The sequence below is a fragment of the Toxorhynchites rutilus genome, chromosome 3 (genome assembly GCF_029784135.1).
Source record: "Toxorhynchites rutilus septentrionalis strain SRP chromosome 3, ASM2978413v1, whole genome shotgun sequence".
Classification (NCBI taxonomy): domain Eukaryota; kingdom Metazoa; phylum Arthropoda; class Insecta; order Diptera; family Culicidae; genus Toxorhynchites; species Toxorhynchites rutilus.
The window spans coordinates 289,688,382-289,708,545 of NC_073746.1; the positions used below are offsets into that span (position 1 = coordinate 289,688,382).

Consider the following 20,164-nt stretch of genomic DNA (forward strand, 5'->3'; position numbering starts at 1 on the left):
GAACATATTTGATTTTCAATTTTATTTGAAATTCCTTCCATTTTTTGGTTGTCAAATAAACGTGGCTTCACTCTGGTCGCTTAGTCCACTTTGACTGCCCACTATTATCAGTTTTTGCTGATCATTCAAATTAAGTTTTTTAGTTTTGCTAAACTTGAAAAAAAATCCAATCCTGGTAGTAAGTCAACGGAATGTGACATCGACATGTGGTTGGCTCACCACTCAACAGTCGTTGAAAATAATGGGTATCGTATATTTCAACTCTTTGAACCAAGTCATCGATTTCAATGCCATAAGAAAACTTCCCTACTTATGTGACACTTCAAAACCTCGAGTTCTAAACATTCACCAAAACTAGCTATCCTGGCATGGCATCATTGTTCATGGTATCGGTAAACAGCACTACAAACGCGGCACTGGCCAAAATGACTTCTCGAGTTGGACAATTTATATGGCAACGATACCCATGTAGCGAATCAATGGAGCAATTAACTCTCCCCATTTATAAAGGGGGATTGAATCTTCATCTTCCGATGCATAAATGCAAGGCTTTGCTGATTAATCGCTTTCCAGTCTGCCAAGAACAGACTCCTTTTGCATCATCATTTAGTGCGTAGATGACAGATCCGCCTAACGTCAACGGTAACCGCGCATTATACCCATGTCTGAAGAAAATAGCTAAGGAATCACCGTAGATCTCAGAAATTGTTATAATGTCTCTGTAAACACGATTAGAGTGCTTCTATCATGGCAGACAAAAAATGCCCGAAATAATGGTGGAACATTCAAACTTGCAATGGCATAGAGTTTGGCTAAATTTACGGCATAAAACTATAACATCTGAAGAAAAGTCAACCTATTATTTACTAGTTAACGAAAAATAAACACGAACGCAGCAACAATGACGAACAGAGGGGTGTAACCTTTGCCAAAAGAAGTTGAAGATCTTGAACATAAGTTTTCTACATCTATACGAGTGCAGCACAAGTGACATAATCTAGCCAAATTGGAGGCAATTTTGAATCGAAGATCATCTTTTCAAATGTTTCTGATCTCCGAATTAAAAAATTGAAACAGTGATTAAATAAAGGCTCTCAAAATGTTTATTGTATACGTAAACTTGACGCTGGATGTAAACAATGTTTTTATTACAGAAGCACTTGATTTTAGTCTTGATTTTGTTATTGTGATGTATAGGTAAGCGAGTTCCAAATAAACGTTTTGACGTAGGATCATCGTAGGATCAGAATCATGCTGTGGGTACTTTTTACTCGCTTCCATTATATGTGTGTGTTCCCGAACATGGATGCAAAATCAAGGCTCCGCGGTTCTATTTAAGACCACCAACAAGTTCAAAAGAGTTGGATTTCTTGGGTATCCTGTGTAATATTTTCATATTTATACTCATCTATTCACACACTAACAAGAAAAACTTTCAGCGTTATTTCAAAATATCCATTCATTCATACATTGAGAATTAAGGGACGAATGACCTTCGGGTTAAAGACACTTAAAAACGGAAAAACATTAGGAATTCCAGCGGTAATCCTACGTCCACCTTGCGGTTATATCACTTATATAATCCACTGCTTGTTTGTACACCAAAACTAGCGTTGGCAGAAAACATTTCATCTTCTGCAGAAAAAATGCTTTCACGTGTGCTGAAGGGTGAAATGAACAGATAACCTTTATCAAAAGCTTTAAATGTTTGTATGTATGGGAGCAGGTATCCTTTCTTTCAGACTGAATATCAGCTTGGGATTGTACCCGAAAAAAAGGTCCAAACAATATCAACGGGGATCGAACCAAGGCCGGCTGGAATGCAAGGTTGTTTTACACGACCACGCTATCCACATAGCAACTGGTGGTGTTGTATAAATGCGTAATAATATCACACCTCAGTATAAAATTGTTGTTGGAATGTGTTTTCTAATAGTAAAAAGGGGAGCATACACGTGTATCTATATCCTCTCCGATCTGGTCCGTGTATGTGGCAAGGTATGCGAATGTATGTGGCAAGGTATGCTTGTTTCGATCGCTCATATTGCTATCGCTATATATACGAGGGCAGTCCGATAAGTATTTAGCTTACAAAAAAAAAAACATAAATTTTGGAAAGGTAGTGATTTATTTCTTAATATAGTCTCCTTTTAGCTCGATACACTTGACCCAGCGATGCTCCAAATTCTTCAATCCATCTCATAAATACGTTTTCTCGAGGTCTGCAAGTAGGCCTCCGTGGCGGCGATGACCTCCTCATTCGACTCAAATTTCTGCCCGGCGAGAGTGAAAACAAAAAAAAAAGGGGGAAAACAAAAAAAAGTCTGGACAATACGGTGGATTGGGCAGCAGTTCTTAGTGCAATTCGACCAATTTGGCCGTGGTGACGGCGGAATTTCCATTTTTTCCATTTTTCTAAAATCCGCGGACACGCCCGCTTCCACACACGGTCAAAACAAAACTACGAGTCGTCCGATTCGGCTGAAAATTTGACAGTATCCGTTTACGAGAATGTGCTACCCAATGAATAATCTCTCTTGCGATACTGACACCATCGGGCGATGAAGCTAAGTACTTATCGGACCGCCCTCGTATATTATACAAATGATACCAGTATGGGGTAGTAGAAAATTTTCTGTTATTTTTAAGCTCATTGAATGTAATAAATCGGGATGCCAAAACATGTGCTGTAAGTTGATTTTGGTTAAATACAAAACATTATCCGCTTGAATTGCCATACAAATGAAACATAAATTTCTGCATAACTCGAGAACTAATCAAGCAAATCGAGCCAATATTGGCATGTGGAGGTTTTAGGATGCAATTAATGTTTCCATGGTGGTTAGACACCCCTTCCTTCCCCTCTAAATGGGGGCTGCTGTACAAATGAAACACAAATTTCTGCATAAATCGAAAAATGGTGCCAAATTGGGTACGTGAAGGTTTTAGGGAGGCTGAAGGAGAGGGAGGCTGAATAACTCTAGAACTAATCAAACAAATGAAATTAAACTTAGCATATAGAGGTTTTAGCGATCGATATGCGTTTCTTTTGTGGTTTCACACTCCTCTCCCTTTTCTAAGGAGGAGGGGAGCTGCCATACAAATGAAAAATAAATTTCTGCGTAACTCAAGAACTAATCAAGCAAATGGAACCAAATTTGTGGTTCTATAGTGGTTCGACACACCTATCCAGGGTTCCCAACTATAATTTTCAAAAATCAGGAAGAATGAAAATAAAAATCAGGATAAATCAGTATAGCTCATATTGGGTTGTTCGAAAAGTTTAACTTAATTTATTTTTATTATTATGATATTATATTTTTTTCTACAATCTACAATCGCTATGTTTCTCGCAGCTCAAAAATTCTGCCCTCTCAAAACATGTTAGTTTTATCGTCGAAAACTGTTCAAGGTATTTTTATGCTAGCCATAAAGTTGAAGGTTTTGCCATTAAGAGAGTTTTGTTCGTTTATATTTTTTCTGAGAAATTCTCTCTTGATTTTGAGAAATATTGAGAATTCAATATTCAAAATTTCTCTGGAAAAAATATGTCACCCTTACTCGAGTCGACCGCTAGTAAGCGGTTTTCTTCTACCTTACAAACCATAGAATTAGGAACAGTATTTATATCTAGTTATAAAAATATAATTAAGAATTCGGCTCCTTAAAACTTGTAGCTGAGCCTGTGAAAATAAGTAAATTATGAAAAAAAAACTCTGCGGCTACTCGTATATACACATTATACTATCATTGGAGTTTTCATTTCCAACCAGGAAAACTTTGACAGGAACCCAGTATATTTATTACGGATAATTTTCATTTTGATAGAGTAAGAAGTACAAAAGTCAGGAAAAATCAAAATCATTTGTGAAAAATCAGGCAAAATTGAATGTTTGTCAGGATGTCAGGGAACGTGTTCAAAAATCTGGGAAATCCTGAAAAATCAGAAAGGTTGTAATCTCTGCACCTATCCCTCTCTAAGGGCAAGCCATACAAATATTACACAAACTTCTGCATAACTCGAGAACTAATCAAGCAAATGGAGCCAAATTTGGGATGTGAGGGTATGACACCCCTCCCTCCTCTGGAATGGAGACATACGTTTTTCAAACAAGCATATTAAAATTTCCATTCCTATATGTTCTACAATTACATAGTGACAAGCGTTGTTAGTCCATTTGATGTTACGAAATAATTGGTCTTTGTTTGAAAGTGGAAATAAATTTTAAAGTGATGAAACGCACTCCTATATCTATTTTCTATCTATATAAATAAAAATGGATCGCCGGATGTGTTGATAAGAGCAAACATTCATTCCATGTAACGGAGAAACATGTTATTTACAAGTGGTTGAAAAGTCTTGAATTAGAATTGTCTGAAAATAATTTGATATTATAATGACGAGTTTTGTTAGAAGCACTAGGAATTTTATAGTAAAAGGTGATTTTAAAGGGTCTATTAGAAGATAAATCAATGAATAGTTCTGCGATTGGATCCACGAACGTTCGCTTAGTAAGAAAACGTAAATGTTTGAAAGTATTGATAACAGAAAGTCCATTTTGGGCGGGACAAAGTTTGCCAGGTCAGCTAGTATGAAATAAATATATATTCCTACATAAAGATGAAACCTCGTCTAGCTGGATATGATCTCTGCAATATCTATTTATTATCAGTGTTAGCTGATCTCAGACAGCGTCGGAGCAGCTCTTATTTGATGGAGATAGAAAAAATGTAATACCATATCCTAACATGACGTAGCCAAATATCAATCTCAAGCCACCACCCAAAAAAAAAAAAAAATAGAACAGAACTCATTAGTCACCAGAACCGGTGGACAAACTTTTTTAACGACGTATCAAAAGATCAAAGCTAACCAACGCACTCTTCAAAAGCATCGCAAAATCTCCCACACGCGCCAATTATCGTATCCATAACAACTTCATTTTATCCCCCAATAATCTTGACTCTTGAGGTACACAGAGGTGGCCAAAGTGTCACTGCGTTTCATGTGCTAACGCAACGATCATCAGCGTCCGGGGTGGGGGTGCGCTTGAGAGTGTGTTTGTGTTGATGTAGCATTAACACCCCCTCTTTCCCACATGCTGCTCCGGCTAACGTTGGCGATGACGACGGGACAATTTGTTTGTGCTACTTGAAAAATTCTTGTAGCTCTCATCGAAAAAAAGGTGCGCGTATGTGTGTGTGTGTGTGTGTGTGTATATGTGTGTGTACAGTAGTTCCGTTTTATTTTACGACCGTAACGGTCGACATTTGGTTACAGGCTAGGAAACGGATCGGCGATTGTCGATTCCAAATAAGGGAAAACAGATTCATAAAGTGCAAATGTGAGTAAAATAAAAAGACTCTAGGGCAGAAGCGAAGAAGGGAAATAGAAGCGGCAGACCCACGTACACATAGAGGCCAAGGAAATCCCCTCTGCTCAATATTCGGAGTATTTCTGCCTCGGGTCGTTACAGAATCGCTGCAATATTCCCAGTCCAATGCCTGCCAAATTGTTGCGGTCAGCATCGAAATGAAAGCCAGAAGGTACTAGTAAAGAAACCGATGAAATAACATACGGCAAACAGCGGAGGCGCGTATTTTTCTCCGACCCCGAGAATGTGGAGCGCATATTTATGTTGATGCCTTTTTGGCTTTCCTTCAGGCGGGAAAGTGTTATCTTTATTCACATATTTGCTCGAAGATGGAAATGTCAGAGATTTTCGTTTACTGACGATGGCTGGCTTTGGCACGGAATTGTGCTTCCGGGCCCGGTCCGATTGGTCAGTAAACCGAATGGACGAAAAATGTCATGGGAACGTGTTTGCGCGGGAATGTTTGCGTGGGTGTGGTTTGAATGTGTATTTGTCCGCTCGATTAAGCACCAGCTCATGTTCGCGCTGGACACTGAATGCGGGGTGTGACGTCTTTTGGGGTGGCGGAAATCAAAGGCACAAGGGGGCAAGACTTTATTGGTGGGAATAGTCGTAACTTAGCGAAGAATCGTTGCGCGATGCTCTGTATTCATGGTGAGAACAAAGATACATTAGAAGATTACGGACAGAATTATAGGATAGGAGAGAATGGCAGGATTATATTTTGGCACAACGGAAAGCCTCAGATTGGATGCTGAATACAAAATATGGCATCGTACCAATTGTCTTTTTTTCTTGAATCTTTCGTTGAGGCTATCACCTCTGTTATGAATTTTAGTGCTATACGATTCCAAGCCACTCAGGATGCATCAGACTATCGTACTTTATCATGTAATTTATGGAGCTGATATTTCCCTGTGAATGATTCAGAAACATCTCACAAAAAGATACTACTACTTTAGAAACTACTTTTACGAGTTACTGAGCTCCTTCTACATGCAGCAACTGATCCCTTTAAAGCGAGTTGTTGTCGAAAAACGTCGCAGTTAAAGATCAGACTCGAGTTGATAATATTCCGTTCAAACAACACACCTTCTAGCTCAGATCTTGCCCCATCCGATTACCATTTGTTTCGATCGGTGCAGAGTGCTTTGAGTAGAATACGCATTACTTCAGAACAGGCTATGAAAAATTAGCAGGAATAATTCTTTGGTTCAAAAGATGGGCGTTTCTTTCGTGACGGAATCCGTAAATTGGCAGAAAGATGGGAAAAAGTAGTGGCTAGTGATGACCAATACTTTGGATAATGCATTAACTCATTTTATTATTCAAATAAAGATCTTTTTCGTGCAAACAATGGAACGAATGAGGTTACAAACTCAACATCCTGGTGATTTTGTTATATTTTGGGCTGATTTCTTACGTCATTTCAAGAGAAAACCGCAGGAAAACATGCATGCTATAAAGACGTGTGGGTAATGCCGGGAACATAACCAGAGAGACGTAGGACTATATAATCCATTATGTAGCTTCTTATTCATATTTCAGTGCAGATGTAATGTAAGCAAACTCAATGCTTGCATTGAACGGTGTAAACCATTCACAAAACAGCGAAGCAATAAAATTTGCAGCATTAACCATGTGATAACGAAACATAAATTTTGGGCGAGACGAAGTTTGCCGGGTCAGCTAGTCATGTTATATTTGTTCAAAAATTTAAATTTCTTTCATCGTGTAGTGATTTAAAATCCGGACACTTTTTTGATCATGATTTAAATTCCGGGCACTTTTGATTTTAATTTTGGGCACATGTTTTCTTTGCATTTCTTTGAGAGAAATTATTCATTGATTATTGTAGAATTTATTAACGGATGCGTCATAAGTAGCGGGACCAAAGGGAAACATGTTTGGTACAGAAAGTTTTTTCATTAATTCAATTATTTATTGTATTTTCACAAGATGACCACTACAAGATGGCGCTATATATATATATTTTTTTTTTCAACATCCCATCAATATGGGAAATCAAATGAAAGGGCTAGATTTTTCACGATTTTCCTCAAAGAGGAATTATGATCATGGTTTGTCCGGCTTTAGAAATCACCATTTTTGAATGAAAACATTCGTATTTCCAAGTAGATGTTGCATTTATCATTGCTTGAGTTTACTGTCATCATATTGATCCATTCATAACTTAGGCTTTCTTCAGACTATCGCAATTTCTTGGGCATTTTAAAAGTGTTCATCTCAAGAAACTCAACATTGAGAAACTTTATTTCTGCTATGCGCTAAGGACACAATAAACAAACTGCAGCGCTCCAAGCGGTTGCCATAGAAATCATGTGGACGAAACAACATTATTGAATTGGACAACTCATGATCAGAATTGAGTTCATTAAAATTTAACGCATTTTGGTTTTTAATGGTTTAGCTATGTGAATCTGATACAAATTGTGTGATGTTTACAATATTTGTAAGTGTTATAACCCAGAAAAGCCAAAATCATTTACCTTAGTAGAACACAGTTATTTATGAAAAATGCATATCTAAAATGGCCACCACCACAAAATGGTGATACATTTTTTTTTCAAAATCCCAGCAATATGAGTATCAAATGAAAGGGCTTGAGTTTTAGGATAAAGTTATTGATTAAAAATGTAAATCTATGATGGCGGTCGCTACAAAATACGGATCATGAAATACGCAGTTTTATAATGACTGCAGAGATAAAGGGGAGTTGCAAAATTCAGATCAATCGGTCAACAGAAAGGGGGTTAAACTTCTATTAAGACAAAGTTACAAAGTAACTCACGTACATACAAACGGATCAGATAATCAACCCCGTCCTTCATACTGCAGAGTTTTGCGGTTTCCCGGATCGAAAATCTTTGCTCCACAGTCCATACTCCATACTAAGGCTTCTAGCATACCCTTATGCAACTCCTCCAATGAGAAATTTAACCGTCAACTTCTGATCCGTCCGGATTTAAAATCATTTTCTGAATGTGCTTTTTATTCCGGACATGGGTTCGTGAAAGTCACATTGATTTTTTATTTTTGACAATTTTTTGTTAACAGATATGTACTATTTTCGACACAAAACTAAGTTGACACAATAGTAACAATCGTAACATCGTAACATCGTAATTGTAACATTAATTCAACATGAAAATGGTTTTGGTATAATATTGAATGTAAGCAAAAAGTGTCCGGTTTAAAAAGCGCCCGGATTCAAAAGCATCACTGTACTTTGTACTTCTGGTACAATTTGCGATGAAGTGCCCCTCTAATTTACCTCAAAAATGAGATTATCAAAATTAATTACGAATGCTTTTTTTGTATTAGGGCAGATTCAGAATAATTGGAATTTTTGTAAAAAAAAATAAAAAAAAAATCAATATATCTGATTAACATTAGCAAATATATGTTGTACGGAACTGTTGTTTGGAAATTAATGAGCTATTTAGGAAAAATAACACTTCAAATACACAAAATAAATATACAAAGATCACAGCTCAAAATCTCACTCGAAAATTGAATTTAATATTAAACATTTTTGCAGCTCAAAATAAGCCACATTAAATTTTTAAAAAATATTTTCTATTAGAAAACTCTTCTAATTTAACAAAGTTTGACATATAGTGGTGCCGTGTCGGATTCACCAAAATGTAGGTATGATTTTTTAAAAATAATTAAATGTTAATACTTCGCGAAATCGTAACCGTTTAAGAAAAGGATAAAAAAACAATACTTACGTGAAAACACTAATTATAAAGTTACATCCCCAGACTAACCGCACTCTAGATTCAACAGATATAACAATTTAAGGTAGCTGACATCATGTGTACAAAGTTTAAAAAAAAATATATATATAAAAGGGGCGGATCAGCGGTCGGCTGCTCGTAATTGCTCCATATAAAATATAATAAACAAATAACCGATCAATAGGAGCGCTAATAGAAATATGCAATAATCCCGTAATCTAAATGACTACAACTTTAAATGCCAGAATATGTTCTCATCTGAGAAAGGGATGGGAAATCATGTTTGTCATGGTCACTGTCACCTTGTTTTCCACCATTGTAGTGGTTACCGGCGAGTGGTACTGTAAATTCCACTTTCCGATCGACTGATTTCAACGGTGCAATTGTGGTTTACCATATTAACAGCGTTGATGCTTTCAATTTCATCACCCCATTTAATTATTTTTTTTTGCAGTAGATAGAAGTTACTGTGTTATTGAAATCGAGAAGTGGAAGCCGAGCTTCATTCTAATTTAAAAGTGGGTGCTGAATTGCCTCCATGTCGCCTCAGTGCTTTACATTCATCGGCAGATGCATTTTGGCTAATTAGTGGGTATCAAACGGTGTGATATGAGATGACAAATGCGATGGGAAACGCAATAAAAAACCATTTGAAACGCACAATCAACTGCATGTCCAGGCTGATAACTCTTTGTTGGATATTTAACCCAAATTGTGAAAATAAATAAATGTGAGTCATTCATACTTTTGATGCCTCGAATCGTTTTTTTTGCAGTAATACGTTTCACTAGCTTCCTGGACAGCTTACTGATTTTTTTTTAATGATTTCTGTTGCGTGAATTCATGAATTAATTCTTGTGGAGCGTGAATACCCGTGAATGAAAGATCCAAAAAAAAAGTTATTCTAATAAGAAGTTTATTTTTGATATTTATTTCATCAACTCTGTCGAAGACCACATTTAAATCAGATAAATGTTTTCGAAGTAATGATTTTTCGTAAAGAAAGTGTCTTAAATTTTGGATACACTTTTATAGTTAAGGGAGTGATTATGTCGCAATTCAAACTCGAGTCAATGAATATCTGAAAGCACTGTTAGTATTACTGCAGCGCTCCTAGTAGTTTGATCTGGAATGGTTTGACAGCAGATTGTTTTGAATTGTTTCCTGTTTCAGTTTGCCATGATACTGCCACTAGAGGAGATAGCTACTATAGCGGTATCGAGACCACCTTGTTGTCTAAAAAATATTGGACAATTGCCACACAGAAGTTGAAGGAGAGTAGAAAGGTAACACGGGATGTGACAGAGATGAAGAGATGATGGAATAAAATGGCCGCTCAGGCTGTGTCCAAAATATGATGAGTTCGAGGTTTTATCAAAACCAAATCGGAATCATTTGTTCACTTTTTTTTTAAATGTTGTGTAATCAAATGAAGGTAGTTTATTGCACAATGACCTTCACGACGACAAAATTCTGAAAATCTTATATTTTACAGGATTCCACGGAAAATCACGAGAAAATTCTCTTGAAATTAATAGGACCGGTGATATACTCCGCCGTTCATCGTGCTCCTTTTGGCGGCTCCGCAAAGCTTATGCGATTGAGCCTTACAAATAAATGAACTGGATAAAAAAAAATCGTGCTCCTTATCGAGCTCTAATCGCGATGGCGCAAAATTATTCTTGAGAAACCTGCCAAAATAATAAAGAACTAAAGATACAAAGAGTTAAATAATTAAATAATTGAAGAAGAAATGAATTAAAGAATTAAAAAATTAAAAATTCCAGAATTTCAAAAATGAGTGGGTTATATCTATGATATAAACGCAAGGTTGAAGTGGGATTACCGTTGGCTTAGTAATCATTTGTTTGAAGTGATTACATTGTTGATTGAATGTAACAATTTTTGAATTTAATTGAACTCAAAATATTTGCTGTACTTAAAAACAATTTGAACAAACGCCATGTAATGTAAGGCACCTTGGTTTTGATGGCTGAGTTGGTGAAACCGTAAATTGAGCCAATCAAAGCGGGACAGTTAAGGCGTTTAGAGAGTGCTTGACATTTTATAGTTATTCAATTGCTTATCTCAGGAAAAATAACATTTTATTAATTGTGGTTGATGCGTAGAAATATTTTCTATCAATCGATACAAACAACTTTCCGATCTATTAAGACATGTTCGAGTAATAAGCATTGGAAATCTTTCATTTTTTCCTCCATGTTCTGTGTTTAGGTTTTCATTTTATCCCCCATGTTTCCGGTTAGACGTTCGCACGTCAATAAAAATAAAAGAATTAAATATTTCTAGCATTAAAGAATAAAATTGAATTGAATTTGGAACCTGATACCTTGAAGAAGTAAAGTAGTACCCCGAGTATCCGCGGAATTGAGTGACAAGGTCACCGCGTATCTGGCTAACAAATCTCTCGAAGCCCTATAGAATTACTTTGGAATTCGCTTTCGCGAACAATCGAGGTTCTGCTGTAATTGGAAACAAGCATAAAAACCACATCGTTATCTGAAAGATTATTTAAAGAACTAAATAAAATTATATGTCAAAAAAAAGTCTTAGCTTATCATGCCTGTATGCTCCCATAGTGATGCCATGGACGTTTCCTTGTACAGGCTATGCTCAGTCTTCGGGAAGGTGATATCGCGGAATCCATGAGTGGAGTTGATCGAGTTCCAAAAAATTCGGATTATGAGCTAGGCGTAAACGCTGGTGAGGTGCTATGCCACATGCCACCAAAAACATGAAGTGTTTCATGATCAGCCTCAAGCGTTGTTATGTGTTTCAAATGTGGATTGTGATGGTTATAATTGCGTTGTGTTTTGTTTATTTGAAATGTTGAATTATGATAATTATGTGATCATCGGTCTGCTACAAGAGAGTTGGTTTTGAACTTTTAATTGCCACTATCAAGCTTAGGACGAATGCCCTTTAGAGTTTGAAGTCTCTGGAATACAAAGAGGATTAACGCAAACTTTTTGCTTCCGTGCGGATTGTTCTGATCCAAATTGCTCGCTTTGGAATATATGTTCTGACCTGCATTATTCAAACTCAGTGCAATGTGTATATCGACACTCAGGGTTTCAACATAAGGCTAGCTTGCTTGTGTTTGTGTTTTTGCGAGGGCAAGACGATCTACCATTTGCGGATCTACCCTCTACAAAACCACGCAAATCATCGACCCATTTCAGGACAGGAGTTAGTTCTTCTGTAGAGTTTCTCTAATATTCTCTAACAGCCTCGTAAACACGCAAAATGTTTGAATGATTATTTAAAAAACAAGATTATCTGCTCTTCAGTTTCATACAGGTTTCTGGACACCGAGCAAATTTGTCAATTTCGGATTTAGTGAGATTCAAAACTGTTCTCCAAGCTCTCCGAGGTAACATTTATTCACTGGATCAATTTTTGATTATTGATTTATATAATTTAAATTGCATCTACGTTTTTATTAGCAACTGAATTGGAATCGAATTTTTTTCTATCGGTATAATATTTCCGTCTATTTCGAACTGTATCACCGTTTCGAAGACTTGATTTTTTGCGCTCTAATCATTGCTACCATATTTGATTGTTAATCTAAAAGTTTGCAATTTGTTTTACGCACACAGAACGTCCCTTTCTGTGGAACAATCCTGCAGCGATGCATCGAATCGATGACCTTTGGGGCACCTCACCTGTTTTTTCTTGAACCTGTCCTTCTTCTTCAGGGTGCAGATAAAGTACTTGGAGCAGTCGTTTGGATCCGCAAATCTTCCAGCTGTCACACACTCGAATTTAACCTTTTCTTTCGCCTCATCCGAATCTTCCTCGGAATCGGAGTCATCACGTGCAGACGCAGGCGTGGCTTCAGTTGCACATTCATTGAGGGTGGCGTTGAATTTCTGGTTCTTTGCGCAGTTTCTTCTGATCGGTATCCATAGTCCAAAATGCCTTATGCACTGATAATACATTCTGTTGTCTGAGGGATCGGGAAATGAACCAGATCCGGTGCAGACGAATTGATTAGGTAGAGATGGCCTTTTGTCTTCGGTGCAGCGTTGCTTCATAGGGTTATAGACCATACCATTCGTGCAGTTTAGCTCCAACCCGTAGATACCGAAAGGCAGCCAAATACAGACATAGTACTTACAGCGATCATTAGGATGAGGGAATATACCTGGTTGCTGGCAGAGGAATGGTGCTGGATTGGGACGAGCTGGATGAGTAGGGATAGAGGAACCAGAGCTACCTTCATTTGAGCCAACTGAACCTGTTCCATCAGGAGAACCAGGAGGTCTATTTGGACCTTGTTCTGGGTTTGTGGTACCCGCTGATGAGCCATTTGACCCGATTACCCCTGGATTGATCGGATTAGTTCCTTCTTCTGATGGAGCATTATCTGTTTCGGGGTTAACTCCTAAGCCAGGTTGAGAACCTTGAGATGCACCACTCGTTACTGTTTCAGATATTTCCGTGTTTGAAGCTCCTCCGATAACTGTAATCACTGGTTGATTGCTACCAGTACCAACGACAGTATCTGGCTGGGGATTGACCGGAATCATCTGCGATGATCCTTCCGTAACGACTTGTTGTCCATCAATGCCATTAGTAATATCAATTTGGGGAGTATTTGGTTGAACAATTTCCGGAACCAAACCACTATTTGGAACTGAAGACGGTTCGTTCTGGTTTTGATTTGGTGTGTTTGTACTTTCGGATCCAGCACTCTCAGGCTGAGAGCCACCAGAAGCAGGATTTTCTGGGTGGGACCCTCCTTCAGTATCTCCTTGGTTTACATTTACTGTAGTACTAGCTTCCTGGGTTGTAACGGATTGTCCAGCATTGCCAATTGTGCTCTCAGGTTGAGCCTGGTTCGGTTGGGAAATTCCTGGAACTATAGATGTTATATCCTGATTTAAATTTGGTGCACTGACACCCTCAGAACTTGTCCCCGAGCTCTCTGGTTTAGCATCATTAGCATTTGCTGATCCGGGAGATTCTACACCAGAACCTGCGTTTTCTGAATGCTGTCCATCAGGAACTACACCACTTGGTCCAGTTTCAGATCCAGCTGGATTAGATGAGGTGCATATTGAGCTATCGAGAACTGCGGACGGTTTGCTCTGATTCGGATTTGGTGCGCTTGTACCTTCGGAACCAGTACTCTCAGGCTGAACGCCACCGGATGTTGAAATAGCCGGTTGAGATCCTTCTGAAGTAGCTGTTAAATCTTCCTGGTTTCCAATTTGTGTGCCACTTGTCTCCTGAGCTGCAACGGATTGTCCAGCAGTGTCAACTGTGCTCTCGGGTTGAGGTTGATTCGGTTGAGAAACTTCCGGGAGTATAGATGATTCACCCTGATTTGAATTTGGTACACCGTTACTCTCAGAATTTACCCCCGTGCTCTCTGGTTGAGTACCATTAGCTTTTGCTGATCCGGGAGTTTCTACTCCAGAAGCTGCGTTTTCTGATTGTTGACCATCAGGAACTACACCACTAAGTCCAGTTTCGGATCCAGCTGTATTAGATGACGTACCAACTGAGTTCTCTGGAATTGCAGACGATTCATTCTGGTTTTGATTCGTTGCACTTCCTGGACCAGCACTCTCAGACTGAGAGTCACCAGAAGCAGGATTGTCTGATTGGGATCCTCCTGCAGTAGGGGCTATTTCTCCTTGGTTTCCATTTTGTGCGCCTATAGCTTCCTGAACTGCAACTGATTGTCCAGCGGTGTCAACTGTGCTCTCGGGTTGAGGTTGGTTCGGTTTAGCAACTTCCGGGATTGATGATTCACCCTGTATTATATTTGATGCACCGTTACCGTCAGAACTTACCCCCGTGCTCTCTGGATGAGCACCATTAACATTTGATGATCCAGCGGGCCGGGTTTCTACACCAGAACCTGTGTTTTCTGAATGCTGTCCATCAGGAACTACACCACTTGTTTCAGTTTCAGATCCAGCTGGATTAGATGAGGTACTAATTGAGCTATCGGGAACTGCGGACGGTTCGCTCTGATTTTGATTCGGTGCGCTAGTAGCTTCGGAACCAGTACTCTCAGGTTGAACGCCACCGGATGTTGAGATATCCGGTTGAGATCCTCCTGGAGTAGCCGTTAAATCTTCCTGGTTTCCAATTTGTGTGCCACTTGTCTCCTGAGCTGCAACGGATTGTCCAGCAGTGTCAACTGTGCTCTCGGGTTGAGGTTGGTTCGGTTGAGAAATTTCTGGAACTATAGATGTTTCACCCTGATTTACATTTGATGATCCGCCGGGCTGGGTTTCTACACCAGAGGCTGCGTTCTCTGATTGTTGTCCTGTAGTACTATCAGGAATTGCTTCGGCTATAGATCCTGCTTGATTAGAAGATGTACTGGCGGAGCTATCGGGAACTACAGAAGGTTCGTCCTGATTTCCATTCGATACGTTTGTACCTTCGGAAACAGTACTCTCAGGCTGAGCATCACCAGAAGCTGCATTATTCGGCTGGGATCCTCCCGAAGCGGCTGCTAGTTCTCCCTGGTTTCCAATCTCCGTGCCACTTGCTTCCTGAGCTGCAACGGATTGCCCTGCAGTTCCAACTGTGCCCTCGGGTTGAGGTACGTTCGGTTGAAAAATTTCCGGACCTATTGACGTTCCACTTTGGCTTAAATTTGGTATACTGGAACCTTCAGCATCTATAATTGTACTCTCGGGTTGAGCTCCTAAGCCATTAGCCGAACCAGAGGGCTGGGTCTCTTCCCCAGGGGCTGCATTCAGAGATTGTTCTCCAGTGGTACTATCTGGAATTACACCACTTGTTTCTGTTTCAGATCCAGCTGGATTAGTTGATGTGCCAACTATGGTATTGGGAACTGCAGACGATTCACCCTCATTTTGATTTGGTGCATTTGTACCTAAAGAGGCAGTACTCTCAGGCATTGCGCCTCCAATAGGTAGGTTCTCAGGTTGGGTTGTTATCTCTCCTTGGTTTACATTTCCAACACCGCTTGTCTCCTGAGCTGCAACTGATGGGTCAACAATGTCAACTGTGCTCTCAGGATGTGCTTGATTCGGTTGAGAAATTTCGGGGACTATAGCGGGGACGGGAACTTCACCCTGGCTCAGGTTTGGTGCATCTGTGTTCTCAGAGTTTACCACCGTGTTTTCGGTCTGAGCACCATCAGCATTTGCTGAGACGGCGGGTACGGCTTCAACACCAGAAACTGTGTTTTCGGATTGACCATCAGAAACTGCACCGCTAGGTCCGGTTTCAGGTCCGCCTGGATTGGATGAGGTAACAATTGAGATATCGGGAGCTGTAGATGGTTCGCTCTGACTTGGATTCGGTGCGTTGGTGGCTACGGAATCAATACCTTCAGGCTGAGCACCACCAGCAGTTGGATTCTCTGATTGGGATAATTCAGAACCAGCCGTTGCCTCTGTAGTCTCGGGTTGAACTGCCCCGGCATTTACTGATCCTGCGGACGAGTTTTCTATACCAATGACGGCGTTTTCGGTTTGTTGTTCAATGATACTAGTAGAGCCATCAGGCTGAGTCTCGTTCGGTAGAGGATTCACAGGAATTATGGAGTTTTCACCGGGATTCTGTTCTGGTGTTGCGACGTTTGGGGCATCTGTGGCCTGCGATGCTACAACAGAATTATCGTGCTGAGCTCCTTCTGGTCCCAAGTTTCCATGTTCGTTGGTTTGGCCAACTTCCTGAATGTGAGATGACTCGCCTTTGTTTGGATTTGATGTATCAATCACCGCAGGTTCTGTTTGAAGTTCAACATCAGTCTGGGGTTCATTGGGTGGGGAATTTTCTGGCACATCTAGGCCAGCGACTACAGGAATTACTACTGTCTCGGGTACAGATTCAGGACCAGAAGATACTTGGCTCTCCAAATGAATTGCAGAGACAGTTGTCTGCTGTTGTTGCGGTTGTTCTGAACCTGTCTGTTCGGCGTTAGATTGGGATTCACTGCCGACGACAGAGGTAGTCACGGTCTGCTGAATTTCCGCCGCCTCATTTAGGCCGTTCAAACCCGAACTTGTTGCCAGAGCTCCTGCAGGTGCAGCAGGTTGCACCTCTTGAATCGGTTCAGGCTGAGATTCAACAGCGATAACCGTACTCTCAGATACAGTAGTGTCTTCCGATGTGGGCTTTACGTTAACAATTGGATCCTGCGATTGAGATGCTTCCACTACAGATTGCTGTCCAGCACTCAGATGAGATTCTACTGCGACAACTGTAGTTTCTGTATGTGTTTCCCCAACCGCAGTACTAATTTCGGATTGAGATTCGATTGGGATATTTACAAAAACGGGTTGTTCTGATTGTTGAGATGGCTGGGATTCCACCGCATTCGCACGCACGGTAATATCTGCTTGAGATTCGGGTTGCGTAGCACTTTCCACAACGATAACTTCAGATTGAGATTCACTTGGTGCAACTGAAGATTCTGGCTGCTGAGTCTGTGGCTGAGATTCTGCAGCATTTACAGTAGGTTCTGGCTGAGTTTCGATAGTTATTGGAGCTATCGATTCGGGTTGAGTTTCACATCCTATAACGAGGTCCCCGGATTGAGATTCACTTGGCGCAACCGGAACATCTGGATGTTGGATTTCTGGCTGGGACTCTACAGCCGTTACCGTAGCTGCTGACTGTGGTTCGACTACAGGAGCTGCAACAATTTCAGCAGGAGTTGTTTCAGGTTGCACTGCGTCTGGTTGTACCTCGCTAACAACTTTCGTCTGATCTGATGTAGCTTCAATTTGTATCGGAGCAGCTGAACGAAATAAACAATTCATTTCTATATTCACACTATTATTTCACAAATATACCTTCAGCAGCAATTGGTTGCACTACAGATACCTCCGGCTCTGTGATGACTGGTGGCGCAGTCACCATTGATGGTCTCGTTGGCCAATCACACTCGAATCGTCCGTCATTACTGCAGTATTTATCCGGAGGACAAGATTGGGTTATGCCGTCAACTGTTTCCGTTCTTCCGCTACCGTTGATATCGGTACACACCTGGAACCGTGTGTCGTCCAGACATAGGAATTGTTTACCACCGCAATCCGTACCAACCGCCTGGGATCGCACCAAAGGTTGCATAGCAATCTGCAACAGCACAAACAAAAGAGAGAGCAAGCACTTTACATTACTAACACCACAATCGGATTCGTAGGATCCTTGAACTTCTAACTCACCAGCACGATAAATTGCAAGGCGAGTGATTTCACTAGATATTCCATCGCAGAGAGAACTATTTTTGGCACTAACGATATTGATTGGTTCCTTGACTTTGTTATCCAGCTCAAGAGTTGTTTCGTTCGTGTTCGTTTAATTAATGAGACCCTGGCTGCCACAGCTGGTCAATTTATAATGAAACAGATGCACCATCCGCAGCGACTAATCTCTCAAAGTACCGCATCTTTATCGGGCTAAATTCACGAGATAACAGCTAAAACCACTATGGTAACTGTAAGATAAGCGTCTCCATTATTCTGTTGTCATATGTGTGAATCATCCCCGTGATCTATAAGCTTAACTGATGTACCTCACATATTCTCACCCGCCCTTTGTTTTCGTTTCATTTCAGGTGAATAACAACCTGCGATTGGCGTTCGTATGTGCAGATATTTCCGAGGCAAGCTGAACAGGGATCAAGATGTTTACGGCTTGCGCCGCTGAATCACGTCAACCTCCCTGGACGTTTATTTGTAGCTAGTGAAAGGGAACGGTGTTTTCTTCCAACTTCGTAAAATGACTTAGAAGATATGCCGTTATGTGCACTTGCATTAGTTTCTAGATGAATTGTTTTGCTGATTTGTTTTGCTGATTTGTTTTCGAAAATGTAGACACGGATTCGTCTCACTCTTAAATTTCTTATCTTTCATCACGGAATATTCAAAGTATTTTCGAGAAAATTAATTATCAAAAATAGGCAAGATTGCGAAAAACGCCTCATCATCTCCTGCGCAGCAGCCAGCCTTCCTAAGATAATCTGCCACATTTTTGACGTGGGACTACGTCTAACCGGAGTATATGGGGGGGGGGGGGGGTGGAGAGTTAAATGAAAACCTAAACACAGAACATGCAGGAAAAAATGAAAGATTCCGAATGCTTATAACTCGAACATTTCTTACTGGATCGGAAAGATGTTTGCATCAACTGATAGGGAATATTTCTACGCATCTATCGCAATTAATAAAATGTTATTTTTCATTAGATAAACAATTGAATTACTGTAAAACGTTAAGCGTTATATAAACGCCCTAACTACCTCGCTTTGATTGGCCCGATTGACGGTTTCCCCAACACAGCCATCTAAATCAAGCAGCGTTGGGGAAATCGGCATGGCAAATACATGAAAGTATGGGGACTTTTGTTCTCATCGAAATGTGTTCCCTAACACAGACTTCAAAACCAAGCAGCGTTGGAGAAATCTGCATTACCAATACATGAAAGTCGGGGGTATTTTTGTTCTGACTGAAATGTGTTTCCCTAACACGGACTTTTAATCCATGGAGCGTGGGGAAATTGGCATTGCGAATACATGTAAGTCGTGGGCATTTTTGTTGCGACTCTAATGTGTTTCCTTAACGTAGACTTGAAATCAATGGAGCGTGGGGAAACTGGCATTACAAATTCATGCAAGTCGGAGTTTTTTTTGTTCCGATTGAAATGTGTTTCCCTACAGTACAGTACAAAGCGACATGCATATGCACACACTTCACCGATTCAGTATCGGCAAACCGCATTCAAACTGTTTCGTCAGTACTGGCTAGTTTTGACCTGCGGCCATACGACGATTGTTTATAGATCGATAGTTCAATTCGCTCTCAATTTTGGAATCCTACATACATGCCGTGCGAATCACTGAGAATGGGATGTACCCAATACTCTCGGATTCTGTTTTTGATTTTCCTTCTCCGTTGTCAAACGATGATTAAACAATATGCGTTCGACGTACATATCAAAATCGAAACTGAGTGCCTGAAATTCATCAAATCAAGCGAATTCGGGGTTCAAGAAGTACGT

At 40.1% G+C, this 20,164-nt stretch overlaps 2 protein-coding genes across 5 annotated transcripts in view; one reads left to right on the forward strand and one right to left on the reverse strand.

Annotated features, from left to right (window-relative positions):
• The window catches only part of LOC129780464 (hemicentin-1-like), a 366,959-nt gene that overhangs the window by 61,008 nt on the left and 285,787 nt on the right, over positions 1 to 20,164 (forward strand). The window lies entirely within an intron of this gene.
• On the reverse strand, positions 12,516 to 18,463 carry LOC129780463 (mucin-19-like). Its single transcript, XM_055788772.1, has 3 exons — positions 18,331 to 18,463; positions 17,959 to 18,241; positions 12,516 to 17,903 (listed from the first exon to the last, which is right to left on the reverse strand). The coding sequence occupies exons 1-3, from the start codon at positions 18,373 to 18,375 to the stop codon at positions 12,751 to 12,753; spliced, it is 5,481 nt and encodes a 1,826-aa protein (XP_055644747.1). The 5' UTR covers positions 18,376 to 18,463; the 3' UTR covers positions 12,516 to 12,750.